The 20,093-nt window shown below is 31.4% G+C and overlaps 1 protein-coding gene across 1 annotated transcript in view; it reads right to left on the bottom strand.

Annotated features, from left to right (window-relative positions):
* LOC108546664 (globin-1) overlaps positions 1–15,759 on the bottom strand; it is a 66,365-nt gene extending 50,606 nt beyond the window's left edge. The window contains exon 1 of the mRNA XM_017898873.1: positions 15,427–15,759. Coding sequence (XP_017754362.1) covers positions 15,427–15,578 — 152 coding nt within the window. The 5' untranslated portion in view covers positions 15,579–15,759. The remainder of the gene's footprint in view (positions 1–15,426) is intronic.
* Between the last annotated feature and the right edge of the window lie 4,334 nt (positions 15,760–20,093).

Raw genomic sequence — 20,093 nt, 5'->3', positions numbered from 1 at the left:
GGAAGAGTGATTAGAAGAGAGTTGTATTTTAGTTGTAATGAGTCGAGTTGCAATTGTGTTGTTAAGTTGTAGTTATAGTTGATAAATCTATATTCGTAGGCTTAATCGTCACCACATATTGTTTATTATTTTATTACTAATAAATAGTTAGTATTAATTAACCACCACCCATGTCTCTACAATATATTGTAATCCTAATCACCTGCAGATCAGTCATCCGAGAGTCTGATCATTTGGTTTTATTCCTTAAACGTCTATAATTTTCCTAACTTTACGAATTTCAGCAACCATTTTTCTACACTTCTAAATATACTTCTAAATACACAACATCAAAAAATGAAAAAAAAGTGCTTTTTTAACCCGGATTAGTAAAAGACCACCTTAAGTCTTGTCTGATTGCTCATTCAGCTGTTCCTGTGTCGATTGGATTACCTGTTCACGAATAAATACACAGCTACTCTCGTTTCAAACTGACTAAACGTTCAACCAAGTGAAGTGTAAATATGTGACTCTGATTCTTCATCGATCCAGCACGCAACAACGTTTATTAAACATCTATTTTCTCTGTACATAGACAATGAGCACGGTATCAGAAAAATCGATACTATAGGATTCTGCAGTCTCGTTTTAATTTCACGTGTTCCTCTTTTATTCACGGATTCAACCTTATATCACATTTTAACCGTGTATATCGTTCATTTTTAATATTGCTGCTTTTTATTAATTTTCCCGAAGAACGTTGAAAGATACGTTTCATAAGCGAGCAGATTGTGTGCTTTTAATGGCCGGTTACGTGAATTTTTTAATCAAAACGCTTGAACTTTCCTTGCAGAGAAAGAGGAAAATGCAAATTGTTAATGTTTGTGGCGAAAGAAGCAGCGTTCAGATTAGATATACTGCTGTTGAGGAAAAGTGAACAGAGGAGGGAAAATTATTCGACTCACTCAGTCACTGTGAACATTCTCGAATTAATACGTGATATTAGTGATAAGTTATCAATTTTAATAGTTGACACAGGAATCGTGGTTTCAAAAAATTTTTGGAGGAATTTCTTTTCCATTTTTGATGATAGTTATACCTTTGTGGGTGATCCTTAATGTTGTAATATTTTTAACAGGATGTGAATACTAATTAAAGTATGTTTCAGTCCATGTTTCTTAAGTGCCTTTTAATTAATAAATAATGAATTATTAATTATTAATTATTAATTAGTGAATAATAGATAGTATTTGAGGGACTATAAATTATAGATGATAGTTAACATAGAATAATAGATAATTAACATAACTAATTAACTAATAGATAAATAATATATAGTTTAATTATGCATTTTGTTTTATGAATATTTTTTATTGCTCAATTAAAAATAATAATAGCGATTAAAAGATGGAAGAAAGGAGAATTTTATTTTTATTTAAAATTATCTTTTAAAGATTTATGTCCTTTATATTATGAAGGATATTTACACTTATTTTTTTAATATCTTCTGCTTGATTTACCTTCTTACGTCCTTCTTTATTTTCGCTGTAGCCTTCTTTCCTCTTATACACGATGTAGTTTGTATTTAAAATAGGAGTTTCAAGGATAAAAGGTTAACACAGTGATATTAAAACGGGGATAATTAAAATTTACTATTATAAACTTGTAATTTGTTATTATTAATAGCGATTATTTCTATAGAACAATCTACTGGAAAATTTTTATTTTTCTTGCGTTATAATCAAATGAAAATGAATCATAGTTGGCAGCAAAAGAAGCTATAGTATTTTTTATATATCATAATCATTGTCATATTAATAGTTAATAGCGTAATAATGTCGAACTTAAATAATGACCTAACTAGTTTTGAACTATGGCAGGAAAAAGTAGTTAGAAAGATATTTCCTATTAATTCTCGTAAATTGACAAGCTGAGCGACGCGCAGCTGTACGATCAAAATGGCGGCTTGGAGGTCTGGGTAGGAAGGGTATCGAAGAATATTGAAATATTATCGTGCCGTTAGTCATCTCTCAATCAAAATGAGAAGTTAATTATGTGGAATCGATTTCTACTAAGCTAGTTTTAGTATTTTCAAATATAAATGTAACCTAATTTATTTCCAATGAAAATATGACATTAAAAGATAATAGAACCAGATTATTATATTTAAGATGTTGGAAATTCTGGTAGCAATTTAATTTATATTCCTCAGTCATAAATTAAACGCTTCTAAATTATAAATTAGATATTTATAGGGTTCTTAATTTTTTAAGTTCCACTTATATTTTATTAGTAGAAACTTAAAATGAATTTCACTATTTTAGAATTAAGTTTAAAATTAAGTTAAAATGGAACTTAAAAAATTAAGAACCCTATAAACATCTAATTTATAATTTAGAATCCTTCAGTTTACGATTGAGAAATATAAATTAAGTTGCCACCAGAATTGTCAACATCTTGAATATAATAATCTAGTTATTTTATCTTTTAATGTCATATTTTCATTGGAAATAAATTAGGTTACATTTATATTTGAAAATACTAAAATGATTACTCCACAAAAAATTACTGACACTGTACATATCAATTTAATTCTAAAATAGTGAAATTCTTTTCAAGCTGACATATACAGTGTCGGTGGTTTTTTTCAAACAAATAATGCCATTAAATTCAGATAGGTACAAATAAAAGTAAAATTTAATATAAGTGCATAAATAATTTACTAAAAAAGTTGTATTAAAAGAAACATAAGTGATACGATATTGTTATTTCTCTTATTTCGACACAGCCATATTTATCTGAAATATTTTAATTCCGAAAGTAAACACCATTTGCGGATAAATTAGGTAAAATGATAACGAAATTCTGTGCGCGATGAATTTAATTTAATATTCAACTTATACCGATAAATACGCTCGATATTTTGAATTGCAAACACAGACTCAGAGTTTACCTTCTTTTTATTCCTTTATTTTTATTTTTGCAATAACTTTTCAACGAAGAATTTATAAACCAATTGAAATATCCCCACATAAATCCCACGTAACTTATTTATCGATTAGTATAATTTCAAATCTCGTATTAAAAAAAGAAATTAAATAAATAACTTGCATCCCGAAGAAATATATATCATATAGAAAAATAATAATTAATCCCTGCTTAACGAAAAACAAATTTCTCGTCCAAATTAATACAAAATCTCTCTTTATTTAATTCGAGTAAACCTACGAATTAAATATATATCTCATTTATTTGCCGTTTAATTAGTTTTCGATGCATGATTTTCGCGTCAAATGATAAGCCGATTATTTCGGATACGCAATTACATATAATTTTCATCTTAAATTCGACTCGTGTTACGTTTTAATTTCCACGATTAACGATAGCGACGCTTTTGACAGGCGGAGGAACGATACTGAATACAGGAAATATGGAGAGAGGTGGTCGATGATTCGCTACTAATTAAAGGGGCGCTAGCGTCGAAGAGGCAAGCCCACGAAAGCAGACGTTCCATCGAGATGAGAGACAATCGTTTGAATCACGTCAAAGCCATCGCATGGTAATGTGGATTGGTACAAGTTCCTGATCGAAATTCGGCTCCATTAAGGGATGAAATCGGGCATGGTATCAGTTTTGTGTGCGCATCCGATTGAGCAAAGGCGATTACCAGATTTCACCCTACGAAATTAGATGCCGGTGACGTAAGTACAGGAGGGTGGACTATGATATGAACGATTCGATTCCCCTTTGGAGTGTTATATAACGCTGCAATTCCTTTCTTCGACGAACAGATTCACAGTGCAAAGCGTAATTCAACGACACGAATTATAAAACGACAAAATGGCAGCACATCGTATGATCTCCAGCGTTTTTATTTTGGTTAATGCAACATACGCAATTATTCATGTACCTACGAAGAAAAAGATTTCTTGATTTCTTTATACATATTTTTTTTTATAAATTTGATTCACAATGTCTGCGTGAGAAATATTTCGGGAGTGCGAATCTTGTAAAGTTGTAAAAATTGTCTGCGATGTTAGGTTCAGAAAATGAAAGAATAAGAAATACGAATTTCAGTTACATTTATAAAAATATACTAAATATAGTGATTTTTTCAAATATTTTGTTCAACTGTATGTTATAGTACCAATTTTCTCTTACAATTATATGATTCTTCTCTATAAAGATGAACCACGTTGAAATTGCTCGAGAAATATCGAAAATTATGTTTAAAATTAAAATTCTAACGTATTTTATAATCCTCAGTGACTCCTACAGTTAGTAACACAATCCAATATATTAATCTACATTTATCTACTACAAAAATAGATTAATTATTAAATTAACCCTTTGCACTCGACGATTTTTTGACTAGAGAAGCGTAGAAATTCAAAGATTCTCTACTGAAAAATTGACGATACTTTTTTGAGCAGTGAATAAAGAATCGTATAATAATAGAATTGTAGAATTATTTGATTTCGATACCTCGCACACTGTTACATTACACTAAATTTGATATATTAATTAATATCGATCATCCAAATTTTATAAAATGGTGCAAAGGGTCAATTCCAAATTTCGTCAATTTTTAATTTTCAAATTTCATTCTCAATATCCTGCAAAATTTATTATGAATCCTTGTTGCAAATGACCGTGTTCAGAGTATTGGGGACACAAGGAAGATGCTCGAGGCTGTAAGAATAGCGTCTGGGATAGACACGACGAAATGTGTTCTGGGTACGCGTGTGCATAGTTCGACTGGATGGTATGAAAGGGAATATGAAATAGAGAAAAAGACAATGCTCGTGTGTTGGTGTATTTCGCGTGGAAGATGCGTGAGCGAGTGAGTTTTGGCTTAGGTTGGTAATACCATCTTGCAGCTGCACCTGAGGCGCCTCAGTTCCCCATCTATCCAGTGAGAGTGCTCTCAGGGACGAATTACATATCCAAAGGAGAGAAAGAAAGAAGGAAAAGTGATGGAGTCAGTTTTTAGTTGTCATTGTATGGAACGAAGAGTGATAGGTTTTGTAACGTTTCGTACTCGTCTTTGTACTTTGGAACAGTTTCAGTATAGACTAGGTTAGATGTAACACGGAGGGTGTGTTTTAGGTTATACACGTGATCTGTGTTATGTGAGCGTGGTTCTGAATTTTTAACGGTTGGTTTGTGTGATAGTTCGTTTAAACTATTTAGTATTTATTTATATATAGCTTTTATTTGTTTAAATTAGTTATATATTGTTTACTTAGTGTTTACTGGTATTACAATTGTAGCGACCATCATTCTCACCCTCGCCACTAGATGGACTCCGCCTTCAAGGATTTTCCCGCAAGTCCTCGGAAAACTCCCAGTTTCCTATATATATAACTTCCCGTCTCTCCAATTGTATGTCCAATGTCTAAGGCAAGGGCCTGCTAAGCAAGCCTTACTGATGAGTCCGCTAGCAGGCCCGGGATGAAACGCGCATCCCTTCCTTTTCCTAACGTCCCTTCTAGCTACCTACCACGGAGGATACCTGCGACGAGCCGACTTCAAGCGACGGTGGGGGAGGACCCCCACACAATATAATGTACAGTATAATGTATACTATTTACTATTACATTATTATCATACAGTGTATGATATTTACTTATGCATGTTATTATGTATATATTATATAGTTAGTGTTTTGTACAATTACTCGAAAGTAGAATACTAATGTACATATACTATTATATGTTACATACTTAGTACTTCTTGGTACTGCTTTATAGTACCTAGTATTTGTTTAAACGTATTAGTATATATTGCTTACTTAGTATTTATTAGTATAATAATATATATATAAATTATAGTATTTACTTGTATCTACTATTATATGTTATATAGTTAGAATTTTATGTTATTACCATGTACTATATAATATTCATTTGTACATATGTATAATTATATATTATTATTTAAATAGTTATTTAAACTGGATTTACAGTGTAATAATTTAATTATGATCCTATTGTATTGTTTTTATTAACTATTTATTATAATAGTAGAAAGTATAATAATGTATTTTGTTCCCCATATTTTATGAACGTTGTCACAGTTTTTATTGTGTCATATAAAACTAATATACCAAAATTTATTACAATTAATTACAATTTTAATCATTTGATTATATTAATCCCATAATTCTACCTTTATACTTTTCTTCAAATAAAAAACAACAGAAATTAAAAAATTAACTCAATATATTTCTTGGACCAGTAAAATTTATAAAAATAACTGTTACATAATATTATTGCCTGATATATAATATATTATAATAATATTATCATCGTACGATGTAAAATAAAATTGCACTGTTTAAAACAGCTGCAACAATGAAGAAAAAGGAGAAATAAATACTACATAATATTGTTGCCTAATATATAATATATTATAATAATATTATTATCGTATGAAGTTAAATAGCACTGCACTGTTCAAAACAAATGGGACCCAAGAGTAATTGTTTAAAAAATAAGTTTAGTTGTATACAAAAATTAATCTAGGATATAAGGTACGAATAAATAGTTTATAAAATCTAAATTCTGAGAACGAATGCTTATATAAATATTGGATAAGAATTAGGGTTTTAGGCGAACCGCGTCACGTACCCTCCTGACACTCTCTCACAAGTCAGTCTCTCTAGAGAAGCACTCAAAGTCACATCTACCTTCCTTGAGTAATAAAAGGCTTTAATAGAGAATATATACATATTGTAGTTATTTTGCAATTAACCCTTTGCACTCGGCGATTTTTTCGTTACAGGAAAATAGTAATTCTAAGAGTTGCTGCCATAAGGTCGACGATATTTTTAAAACAGTAAATAAGAAATCGTATGCAATTTAATACGTAGAATTATTTTACTTCGATATTCCACGTATCGTTGGATAATTGTAAATTTGATATATTAATTAACATCCATCTTTAGAATCTGATTAAATGGTGACTGACAGGCGCCTGCAATTTAATACGTAGAATTATTTTACTTCGATATTCCACGTATCGTTGGATAATTGTAAATTTAATATATTAATTAACATCCATCTTTAGAATCTGATTAAATGGTGACTGACAGGCGCTTCTCGTGTGCGAAGGGTTAAAACCCATAATCCCAATAGTAATAATCCAATATTATGTAACAGTATAATAGTACAGTAAAAGATACCTGCAAGAATAAAGAAAAAGGAGAAGTTCGAAACGAGAGTAGGGAAGATCAGATAGAGGAATCGGCGATTATCGTCTCTTAGGAAGCTGCGTTTGACGTTGATGGTGTCCTTGGAGAGCCTAAACGCTCGTATAATCGCGTAATGGCGTGTGACGTGGACTAGCCCAACTTGTTGTGTCTTTGAAAATATATGGCGTCGTTGCTCACCGAGAAATTATCTCGAATATGATTCTGCGTTTCTTATTCGCCGGAATTCAGAAGTGATTTTTCATGGCCTAGATTGCCGGGGAATTCCCGGAAAAATTGGAACGGCTAACGACGCTGAATAATCGAATAAGGAAGTTTAGGGGAGACCGGCGTGATTGAAAATGGAAATTGCCAGCGAGAAACGTGCACGCGAGTTTTTTGGAATTGAAATGCAATTCAATGCAGTGCAAAAAGTTTGCAAGTGGATGGTAATATTTTAAATAATGGCGAACCAATTAAAACGTTGTTCGATTGTTATTTATAATTTTATTAGTTAATATCATGTTAATATCATCAGGAAATGATGTGAAATGTAAATTTGATAAATTTTGCAGCGAATTTTAAGTATTCGTATGAAGGTATTCTAAGTATTTTAGGATTTATAAATTTTAAGTATTTGTATGGAGGTATGTTAAGTATTTAAGGATTTATTTTTGAATTTTCTATTTTAAATTTTTGTTTCTTTTATTTTAGAAATTTTTGGTACTCGTATGAAGGTATTTTGAATACTTAAATATTTATAAATTCGTACTATTTTAACTATTTTAACTATTTTAGCTACTTTAATTATTTTAATTATTTTAATAAAGATTGAGATAATTGGAAAATTAATATTCATGAGGAAATGTAGGAACATGTTGCCTATTAATGTATTATTAATTATTTTAATCAGTGTTATTTAATTATTAGTATTATTCGGTGACAATATTATTAGTACTATATATTTCAGATTATTAGTGTTATTTAATTATTATTTTTAATTAAATTTGTTTTCATGTTGCTTAATGGATGTGATTTGAATCGAAATGGTTTGTATTTGCATTGACATGACTGAATATTATATGAGCGAATAATATCCTATATTAGAGGATCAAATTACATTGTAATAATTTATTAAATAGTAAATTGGAGGGAATGAATTTAAAAATTCTTGATATAACAAGAAAAATATTCAATGCAATAGTAACAATTAATTACTGGTTGAAATTTGGAAATGAATAATTTAGTGTAGCTAACAGATCGTGTGTATGCAAATTCGTATACAAATTAAATATTAGGAATTTACGATTTTTATAAATTAGGTGAATATTTTAAATAATGAAAAGGTAACGGTATTTTTGACAACAAAATTTTGCAAATTTTTCTATTAAAAAGATTTTTTTATAGGTAAAACAGCTTAAAAATTTTCAATTCTCTTATTTCCAAAGTCTTCATTAATTACTTTATCTCTTCTCACATTTATCATAACTACCTATCCTCGCTTACCCTCTAAACAGCCATATCTCCCTAATATTTCATCCCTAACCACACTCCCAACTCCTTCAGCCAACAAATCCTTCGGACCAGTGGTTCTCAACACTTTTTCCTTGCACACGACCAATCAATATATGATCAAGTCACGTAGCACGTTGCGAATAATATCTATTCATTGTAGCACATCTTATATCAGTATCGACATACATGATGCCCCATCTAAAAATATCCACCTGAATATCTTCATCAATTGTAATAATAATTTTTAACCTTTTCAATATTTTTTGAGATATAAGTGTTTATTTTACATATTTATTTTACACTATTTTATGAGCTTTATTGAACACATTTCATTATATTAAATACAAATACAATATAATGTACATTTTATTATTATTGAGATATTTATTAAATAATAAACACGTTTATTTACATTTGTAGATCATCATTTATTACTGTTAATGTTTATGATTGTCATAAAAATAAATTCTGCATTCAATTTTAATTTTATGAGTTAAAAGTTAAATCAAGATCATGCTGTTATGTACATTGAAACATATTTTAACATAATTAAAATTCTGAGAAAAATTTGCATGGTGCAAAAATTTTTAATACCATGTAAACTGTATTCAAAATATTTCATGTATCATTACAATTAAGCGAGATGTAAGGTTGAGTCACCCTGTATAAAAGATTAAAAGAATTATTTTATTTACTCTTTTTCACCATCAACTTTGATCAAATTGTTAAATATTTTAGACTTATTGCTTATGATAAAATATTTCGATAACAGGCTAGCATTAACCAGTGGAGATAAAGAATTTATTTCATTTTGTTCAGCACACGTATCACATGGGAATATTTAGAGTACCACAGGCTGAAGACTATTCATTCGAACGACATAAACGAAACAATTGAAGTAGGACTAAATAACCAATTCTTCTTTGTCTCGAAAATCTTATTACTCGATCCGTCAAGCAATCGTTTGGCCGAATTAAATTTCCCTCTGCCTGTATTCTCCTGTCAAATTAATACACTTAACTTCTTCGCGTCCCAGAGACCCGAAGAAGTCAACAATAGCGGCAATAATTATTCCACCGATGCTGCCTCATTGTCTTTGACATAGCCCTTCGAGGAAACGTTAATTCGTCCGTAACCGTTAGCTCTATCCGGCTTTAACGATATTGTGTATCAGCACGGATATCGTAATTGGGTAAAAGGGTAGATAAGGCCAGCCCTGCGGGTACCGATTTCCTGAGATATCGTGGTTACGACAGCGGATCTCGTGCTTTATCGAGTACCTCTTAAGGAAATCTACGTAATCCCATCGTTAAACCAATATAATACGTTCCATCCGAGTAAATTGTGAGACAGTTCGTGGATCTATTAGCCCTTAGAGCGCTATGGACGCATATATGGGTCCGGCGAAATTCATCAGCAGAGACGGTGGACGCATATATGCGTCTGGCGAAAGTCACCAGCAGGGACAGTGGACGCATATATGCGTTGTTCAATTTTTTCGGTCTTCCATGTAATAGTATTACATGTAACTTCATGCGAGACAAATATATGTGTGTTTCTTAGCGACGGCAGTGAAAATAACATTTCTTTATTATTTAACCTGCTGCAAAAGAATTACAAAAATAACTTGTTAGTTGCGCCTTGAATAGTTAATCAACAGGGCTCGCACTAGCGAAAAGTATTCCGTCCACAGCGATTTTTTAACCTGCTGCAAAAGAATTACAAAAATAACTTGTTAGTTGCGCCTTGAATAGTTAATCAACAGGGCTCGCACTAGCGAAAAGTAGTCAGCGTTAAGCACACACAGTCCCTCTGAAGCGCTTCGGCAGAAAGTCGTCCGCACTCTAAGGGTTAGTGTCCGACGCGTGTTTCCTTAACACGTTGAGTGCTACGTCAGTCCCTAGGGACTGACAGTGAACTTTCCGTTCAGGCGGCGTCAGTCCCTAGGGACTGACAGTAGACTTTTCGTTTGGACGGTGTGGATTCTAGGGACTGACAGCGAATTTTTCGTTTGATCATCATCGGTGCGTAAGACTGGCATTGTCATGGGTTAAATTATCAATGACAATTAATATATTGTAAAAATTTAATTCCCTCTGCTAAAGTAAATCTTTACACTTCCGTGGCTTTTTTCGACTGATCGTTTCTTGGTGATCGCCTTTTTGCCTCTCTGGCATTCCCCACCTCGTTATCTTCTGTTTATAATTTGTATATTTGTGCATTGGCTGTACCATTCTCACAGTCCAAACGACAAAGTGAAACAAAGTAATCTTCTGCTTATACCCTTCAGTATACTTGAGCGCTCGGCATCAAGTGCTCACTAGCTGCCGCCTGAGCGGAAAATATAGCAAAATCGGCGCCGCACTCAACGAGTTAAAAGTCCAAATTTCACCAATTTTTAATTTTCAAATTCCATTTTCAAGATCCTGCAAAATTTATTACGAATCCTTATTGCAGATGACTGTGTTCAGAGTATCGAGGACACAAAGAAAATGTTCCAGGTTGTAAGGTAGCATCTCGGATAGTTCTATAAGTGTCCGACGTGTTTCATTAAAGAACTAAATTTCGCAAATTCTTAATTTTCAAATTCCATTTTCAAGATCCTGCAAAATTTATTACGGATCCTTATTGCAGATGACTGTGTTCAGAGTATCGAGGACACAAAGAAGATTTTCCAGGTCCGGGATAGATCTATTAGTGTCCGACGTGTGTTTCATTAAAGGACTGCTAACTGATATCAATTAGAGTAACTGCTTCGATGATGATTAACGTGTGACGTTAATTTAGGAGTGAGATTAATATATTCGTCTTGATCACTGTTTCCGTAAATGGTTCAGAATATTAGAATAATTAGTATGAATAATTAAAGGATTATTTCCTGACAGTTGTTAGACATTACAGTAGAACTCCGATTATCCCTAGGATTGAATCGGATAATTCGGTATGTTGGATAAATGCACTGTACTTACATGTAAGATGACGCGAATAAAGAATATCATTCGAAATACAAGCATAGATAACGTCGTAATGCAATTTACTAATGAAAATAAAAGGAAATGCGTAGGTAAATTTAGCTTATCTCAGGATCGAGATCAAGTGCTGGAATTGTGCAATGAAATGCACTCTTTTAAATCTAAACTGTGATTGATTAACGGAAGAATGGTAGTAGAGGAAATTTCCTTTCGTTCATTAACTTGTTGCTATCGATTGGGTGGCAAAGTAAAGTTAATATTATTACCATGAACAAAAGTAACTAGAAATTAACTCAGCTTTGTTGCATCACAGCATAATTGATTCAACAATTTTACTTTAAAATCCACTTATCTGCGTTAATTGTGTAATTATTGAGACATCTTTCCATTACTACTGCAGCACATTTTTAAATAATACTGATATGTAATTATCAGTCATAGTACACTACTTACACAGTGTATAGTTCTCAACGCTATATTACACAGATATATACACTAAACACAATTAAATCTCACGTTGAAATATATGCACCAAAGAAATAGCGATTTATTTAATTTTAAATAAGATTAAATACTTTTTAGAGATCAACCTTAATCTTATGGCTTCAGATTAATTACATGTACGTTCAAACTAACCTCAAACATGTCAATTTCGAAACAATAAGTAAACACAGCTGAATAATCCTTTCAAAGAAACTCCATGGGCAAACACTGAATTAATCACAGGGATAATAACTCGCTGAAACTGTTTTGGATACTCGTTTAATGAAAGAATGTGCAAGAAATGGCCAGATCTCATCAACCGAAAGATGGCGACACGGTATATGAAAAAGCACCGCGGAGTTTAATGCTGTCATAGATGAATGGCGACCCTGTTCGTGTGTTACGAGAGTCATTAGTGTGAAATTCAGAGCATGTGAAATTGATAATGTCGTCGAAGTAAGGAATATAGTGGAGCAAAATGAAACAGCAATATTATGATAATTATACTCATCTCAACAAACTGTTCTGTTTCGAACTCGAGCTCTGAATTGTAGAACTTGTATTAAACATAAGACTATGCATTAAATCTGAGACCATACAGAAGACGTGATATTCAAATCATATGCCATTATAAGGTGTTGTTATTACAATTATTGCATTATATTGTCATAGTACTGCCAATTTTAATTAAAATAAAATACCGTATCGTACGTGAGGGAATAAAAGTTAGGTTAGAATTACATCAATGAAGAAAAAATGATTATACTGAGAAAGACATTGGGGTAAATATTTTAATGACAAAATTATATAGAAAAAAGTGACTTTCGTTATTTAATGAATATTAAATAATGTAAATTCATTCTCATTTTTAACTAAATATAAGGTTCGTTATTTCTTGTTTTTACTTTTATAATTCATTGTGTTATTATACAGTATAACATGTTTAATTGAAAATGCAACGGTACCTCGCAAATTGTTGCAAATATAAGGAACTGTTTTAGTAAAATTAATTTAACTTTGCTAAATTAAAATGTAAAAAATTTTTTTAATCAATTTAGTCTCTCTCAGCAATTTATAATGTGGCACTGCGTGTATTAAATGTTAAACCCTATACGTTAAAAAATAATTAAATTGTTAAGTTAAAAATAAATAGATATATAACAGTTACATGTTTCCAGAAATTTAAAAAACGAGTCTGAAGTCATTAATTTTGACTGCTTTGATGGTCTAGTATTATATTGTAGAATAAAATACTGCATAGGAATCGAAAACTGAAACATACATAGTTTAGACAATCTTTGTACCAACCAGATGATGACACGACATATGTCATTTTTTAATACCGAATGATAACATAAATTTCCTTTCAGGATACATCTGGTGACTATTGGCTATTTTATAGATACTGAATGACGCACCGGGTGCGTCATCAGCCTGCAATAGGTTAAGGCTTTAGACTTCAAAGCTGAGATTCGATAGCCACAAGAAAGTTACAAGAAAATTTCCCGAAGAACATGTTACAACTCACTTCACTTTTATCATCTATTGATACCATAATTCTTCTCATATCACATCCAGATTGCTCAAGACTTCGAGCTAATACTATCCAATATCACATTTAACTACTGCATTCGCTTTTAAAATTTGTCGTTTCATATTCAATAGTTTAAAAATTACTAATATAAAAATATTAATATTAAATCCACCATGTGCTAAAAAATCATTTTAAAATTTTTGATTAAATATATCCAACGCTATTGTTTCTGACACTTGACTTTATTATCTATTAAATTTTATTATATTTATTTGACTTTATTATTTTGCTTATTAAATATCGTTGAAATTTCTTTGATAAAATGAAATTACAAAAGATTAGTATTATGAATTGGATAAATAACTGAATAAATATGAATAATTATCGTGAATTATTATATATTTCTTTCTTTATTTCAGAAATTATTATCGATGACAGAAATTTAATTTTAACAAGCATAAATAATCGAAGTCTTTCTTCATTATCAATAATAAGAAAAAAGAAAAAGTTTGATCTTGAAAAAAGACAGTGAAAAACAATTTTGTAGTAAAATTTTTAACAAATCTTTACTGATCCAAAGATATAGAACACAGCTATGATGTTGTCACATATAATTCTTTTACACATCCCAAATATAATCAATTTTCAAATATCTTCTATTACTCTATTTCTTCTCAAGAAATGGTTTAACAAAAGACATTAAGAAATTGATTATACGGATGTTTCATATGTGCCCTGTATATTATTTAGATATGGAAAAATTGATTGCACGTATGACTCATATGCGGCCTGCTTTTAATGACCAGTCATTTAATAACCAGTCATTGTACCACCAGTCACGCTAGGTTCGTAGTTAACACTTTGCACTCGACGATTTTTCGGCTAGAGAAGAGTAGAAATTCAAAGATTTTCTACTAAAAAACTGACGATACTTTTTTGAGTAGTAGATAAAGAGTTATATAACAACAGAATTGTAGAATTATTTGATTTCGATACCTCACACACTGTTACATTACATTAAATTTGATATACAGGTAACCCTCCTATAACACGGCATCCTATAACACGGTTTCGCTATAACACGGTTCATAAATTATGAGAACCCTCCTACAACACGGCATTCTATAATACGGTTCATAAATTATGGGAACTCTCCTACAACACGGCATCCTATAATACGGTTTCACTATAACACGATTCATAAATTGTGGGAACTCTCCTACAACACGGTTTCGCTCTAACATGATAAGAAAATTGCAAATACTTTTCTACAATACTGTACTTCTACACGAGCAGTGACGACAGAGAGATTTATTAAATTAAAGTTGCATTAAATTAAAATAATATTTTTGTTTTTTTGTTTTGTTTTGTGTTGTACATACATTTATATTTTTAATAAAAATTAATTTGTTTACGTAGGATTAAAAAGAAATTTGTTTTTAGTAAGTTTTCGGAACGTAACCCTCCTTTTTGTACTGGCTCTGGGTCTCATACAACACGGTTTCACACAACACGGAATTTTCTAGGAACCTATCTACCGTGTTATAGGAGGGTTACCTGTATTAATTAATATCGGTCTTCCAAATTTTATGAAATGGTGACTGAAGCTCACCTCTCGAGTGCAAAGGGTTAATTATTAAATCTATATTTATAGTTAATTCGCGAATAAGTATATTCTCAGGAGTGCCAACAACACTCGTAGAAACTCCAAACACTCTCGTTACATTCAATGCACCATAAACGTTACAAACCTCATGAGCATGAAGACACCAGTCGTCTCTAGTTTCCTGGAAACAGCCTTCCAGCTGGCCATAACCGTAAACTTCTGCTTCGCCGTGAGCGGAAGCCTTGGGTCCGTGGTGGGTTGATTGGGTGTCGCCAATTTGCCAATTTCGCAGCCCATGTCGAGTCGATCTGTTTCCTTTCTTCCGGGAAATAAAGAAGCACCAACACACCAACTCTTGCCGTCTAACAGCCCCGAGCAATTGCCACGTTCCACTGCCAATCTACTCGCAGGTATCCTCACTGCTGTATCAAGCTTCGTTAATCTTCGACCCGCGTCGACGATGAATCGACACCCTGTGGAAATGAATCCGGCCAAAAAAACGGACGAGCGGCTTTAATCAAGCCGTGACCAAGCAGCTGCTTCCCAGGCTGGATCACCTAGTTCGATCAAATCACTCGCGTCGAAGCTTTCCACGGAATTCGTGTTCAAAGGATTCGAGGTGGTCGCGAATGGGATTTTTCGATCGTCGTGTTAATCACTCAGTCGTGTGCACGGTTACCACTTTGAGAATAGTTCCGGGTCTAACAAACCGTTCGATCACTGCGGACCCATCCAAGGCTGCCTGGGTCGTCGAAGCTGTCACGTTTAGGCGGCAAGTTCAAATCCATTTATCCCCGGGTCGCCGTTTCTCGATAATTCTTCGTTTAAGGTCTAGCCAGAACCCTGGATTCCGTTCGTCCCGTAATCCGTGTCGAAATTTAAGGGAATGTCTTCCTCCACTCGGCTCTATCTAGCCCGGCTCACCGGATGAATGGAAGCAACAACGAGCCTCGATTGATTTTAGGGATTTATGGAGTTCTCAGTTGACGTGTCCTTTGCTCGCACTTTCGTCCACGTCGGAAAAGAAGCTTCGCTGAAGATTTCCACTGGAACGATCGTAAAAGAATGTTGGTTAGAGTAATTCCTGGGTCGACGAGACGGTGTCGGGGAGAAAATGGTGGGCAGCGCTGAGAATTGCGTGAGCTAGGAGGATTATCCGAGGATTTTGGTTCGTTGGTTGGATAAAGGGGAGAGGAAGGAAGCAGTTGAGGGGTGTTTTCGTGAGGAACTATAAACCTTGTTTGACAGTGCTTTCCTGCTCTCCCCTTCAATCACTCGTTTGTGCATGTTGTGAATCCGTATTGTCCGTTAATGAAACCTCTATTCGAAGGATTACTTGGACAGAAATTCTGTTTACTGATGCATTTTGATAACTATTCCGTGAAATGTTACCTGTCTTCGTTAATAACAAAAATCGATATTATTTATGATATTATCAATGTTTTTGGAAGTGCAATACGAATTTTAAATAGGTTTATTCAATTATAGAATGACGAATTTTCCTATCATTTTTAATAATTCGAGAAGATATCCCCGGTCAAAAATACACGTTTGTTATGCTAAAGATATTACATCATACAATACAAATATTTCAAAAATATTTTTAGAAAAGTTCAGTTGATTAGGAATTGGCCTATAGAAGTAACAATGCTTATATGTCTTTTTCCAGATAATATTGGGAGAAATAATTTTTATAAATTAATTAATAGGTACACAAAGTAAAATGTGCAACGTATACCATTTCATATTTTTATATGTTATGTTATATATTTTATACGTCACATACAATTTCATATTTTTCTTATCAATTAATTAATTGGAATCTTTTTCTTTCTCATTGATCTTTAATAAATTTCAGATATTTAACACTAGAACTACCGATCTTTAATGGGCACCTAACTATAACGTGCACAGATTGTAGTAATTTCAGAGGTACGATGAATATGAGTGAATATATTGATTGCAGTTCTTTCTTAATATGAGTTGATACCAATTTTATTACAAAAAAGGAAATTCTGGGACCAGTCATTTTGACTGGGTTGGTAGTTCTAGTGTTAAAGTGAGTCCCTCAAATCTTATCCATGTCCTTTTCAAAATAATTTTTCAATTTGTCAGCTAATAGATACGTACATAGACAAATTGAATGATAGTGACAAAAATTTTCCCATTTTGTTTGATCAAATGACGTATTGATAAAAATATTTGAATTTATTTGTACAAAGTGATTAAATAATTAAAGCGATTAAATAGTAACGATAGATGGAAGAAATAAAAGAAATCGCTATGTTTTGAAAATTGTATACTATTTAATTGTCTTTTATTTATAAACAGTCTTTTCTTCTCGTTTTATTATTGATGTTTAACCATATGAAAAAGTTCTACAATAGATTATCGTAGCATAAAAATTACTCTTCAGAAGGCCATCCAAAGGTCAACATATGTCACGTGGTGAAATTTGTTCTTTTATCGTCTACGTAATGTAGTAGTAACGAAAATACATTATTCCATTCGAAAAAGCATTGACGACCTTGGACTGTTGCAAACATGATATCGGATACATGGACAGTTAAAATGAAAAAAGATTCTCTTTTTTTAAATCATATATGCTTTTTTATAAACACAATTTTTTCCTTATTTACTGTCTAGTATGATTCGAACTAAAAGGGAAACTTTTATTGTTTTTACTGTTAAACGGCTCAATGAATTTTGAGGCTAATTAAAGATATATATTCCCTATATTAACTGCTATATTAAAAATTTTAACGAAAGTAACTAATCAAATGTAATTAATAATATATCATTTAAATATAATTAATAATAAATTATGTAATTGATTAAATTAGATATAATCAATAACAAAATGTACACTGCACAATATTTTCATTAACAATTTAAATTCGATCCATAAAATCAAATTTCAAACCTATATTTATCAAGCATTTATGACTTCTCTTTATATATTATAGTTTCATAAAAATCTAAGATCGTTTCTTTTGTGACACTCTATATATACAAGTACAATACATTTTCCTCTCACACGAATTATATTTTTAATTCCTTCACCAATTTTCTTTTCATTACTAACTTTGTGGACAATATGTCTATGTTCACTATACAATTAGAATAACAAGTATAAATCATTTTCAATGATCTATATGCCGTGAAAAAAATTAAAAATTTTCGTTCAAAGAATTTTATATAATTATATGTGAATATTCTAGTCAAATTCTTTGTCAAATTCATTTATATTTTGACAGAGAACAGTGTATATGCTGTACACAAAATTTTTGGAAGTAATAATAAGCAATGATCCTTAAGCAGATTTCTAAATAAAAATAAATCGTATATCTTTAGCACCAAGGATAAATAGTAATTCCTGTTCTTAAAGTATAAATTTATCACACAGATTGACAGGTGTTGTTAGTGATAAATTTATGAAGGCAAGTGGATGTAGCTAAAAAGTCTTCGGATTTCCATCTGACAGAATCCATTTATAAGATAATCTAGATACAGCGAGGGAAAGATATCTGCATAATGAAACGCTATTATGAAATAATCTACGAAAAGCTTCGACTACTTTATCGTCTGATTATTTAAATAAACTTGTCTGAATTATATCAACAGTTCCTGATACCAGCAAAAATTGAATCACAGAATATTCTTCTTTTTTAAACAATACACTTTTAATACACTTTTAATTTATAAAATCAGAGTTCCTGTTGCTCGTATTATATAAAAACCAGGAAAAAATATTTTCTGCAATATAATCGAATAAATTGTTAAATTACTGAAAACAATTTCCTATTATTGATATTGAATAGAGAAAGGCAAGGGAATATTTTCTGTAAAATAATTAAATAACTTTTTAATTTCCTGAAAGAAATTTCCTGTTGCATATATTGGAATAGAGAAAAACAACGGAATATTTTCTATAAAATAATGGAATAAACTGTTAATTTATGAAACTAGGTTCCCTGTTAGTTTACACAATGCCGTTTATCGTCGCGTAGTTTATATTGCAAGAAAGAAAAGTAAAATGCGTCGGTAAACGCAAGTGCTTCTAAACCCTTGATCGTTAGCGCAAATCTTGAGCTTTGATGTGGCAGTTCAAGCACGCAGCCAAGAAAATTCAGTAAACCGGTGATAACCACGAAAGTAAACCGCGATAACTATGAAACATAAAATCACACGAGACCATAAATCAAATTTGCAACGAAATGAAATATACTTAGAAAAATTTCCAATAGAAATACAGGTACCCATATCAAATCCATCTATTTCATTGCAATAAAAATAATCATTTTAATAATACAACAACGAAGTCACGTAATGAATAGACATTTAAACTTATAATACACACATAATAAAATATAACATTTATATAATTAATGACTTAAGTTAGATGAAAAATTTAGTTTTATGTAAACAAAATTGTTTCAATAATATTGTAATATAATTACAGTGTTTGAAATTTTCTATAATAAGTCGAAAATTGAGTTAAGAATAATTATAACTAGGCAGTGGAACCAGGTGAATCTAATTGGAACCAAATGATAATCATAACATCACAGAAAGAAGAATCTTAAGAATTAAAAATTAATTTTAAGACATCTAATAAAAGAATATACACAGAAACGTATGCAAAAGTAAAAGTCATAGCAAGGCATAAATAGTAAAATAATATAAGTGACTAATAAAATTAATTAATTAATATATTTTCAAGTTCTCAATGATTACATTATTTTATCGCAATTAGTTTTATAATTAATATTAATGTATTATTATATTCTATTATAATTAGTACACCCAGTA

Source organism: Eufriesea mexicana, unplaced genomic scaffold (genome assembly GCF_001483705.2).
Source record: "Eufriesea mexicana isolate 0111107269 unplaced genomic scaffold, ASM148370v2 scaffold745, whole genome shotgun sequence".
Lineage (NCBI taxonomy): Eukaryota > Metazoa > Arthropoda > Insecta > Hymenoptera > Apidae > Eufriesea > Eufriesea mexicana.
Note: the sequence above shows the minus strand (reverse complement) of the source record. Positions and strands in the feature narration are given on the sequence as shown.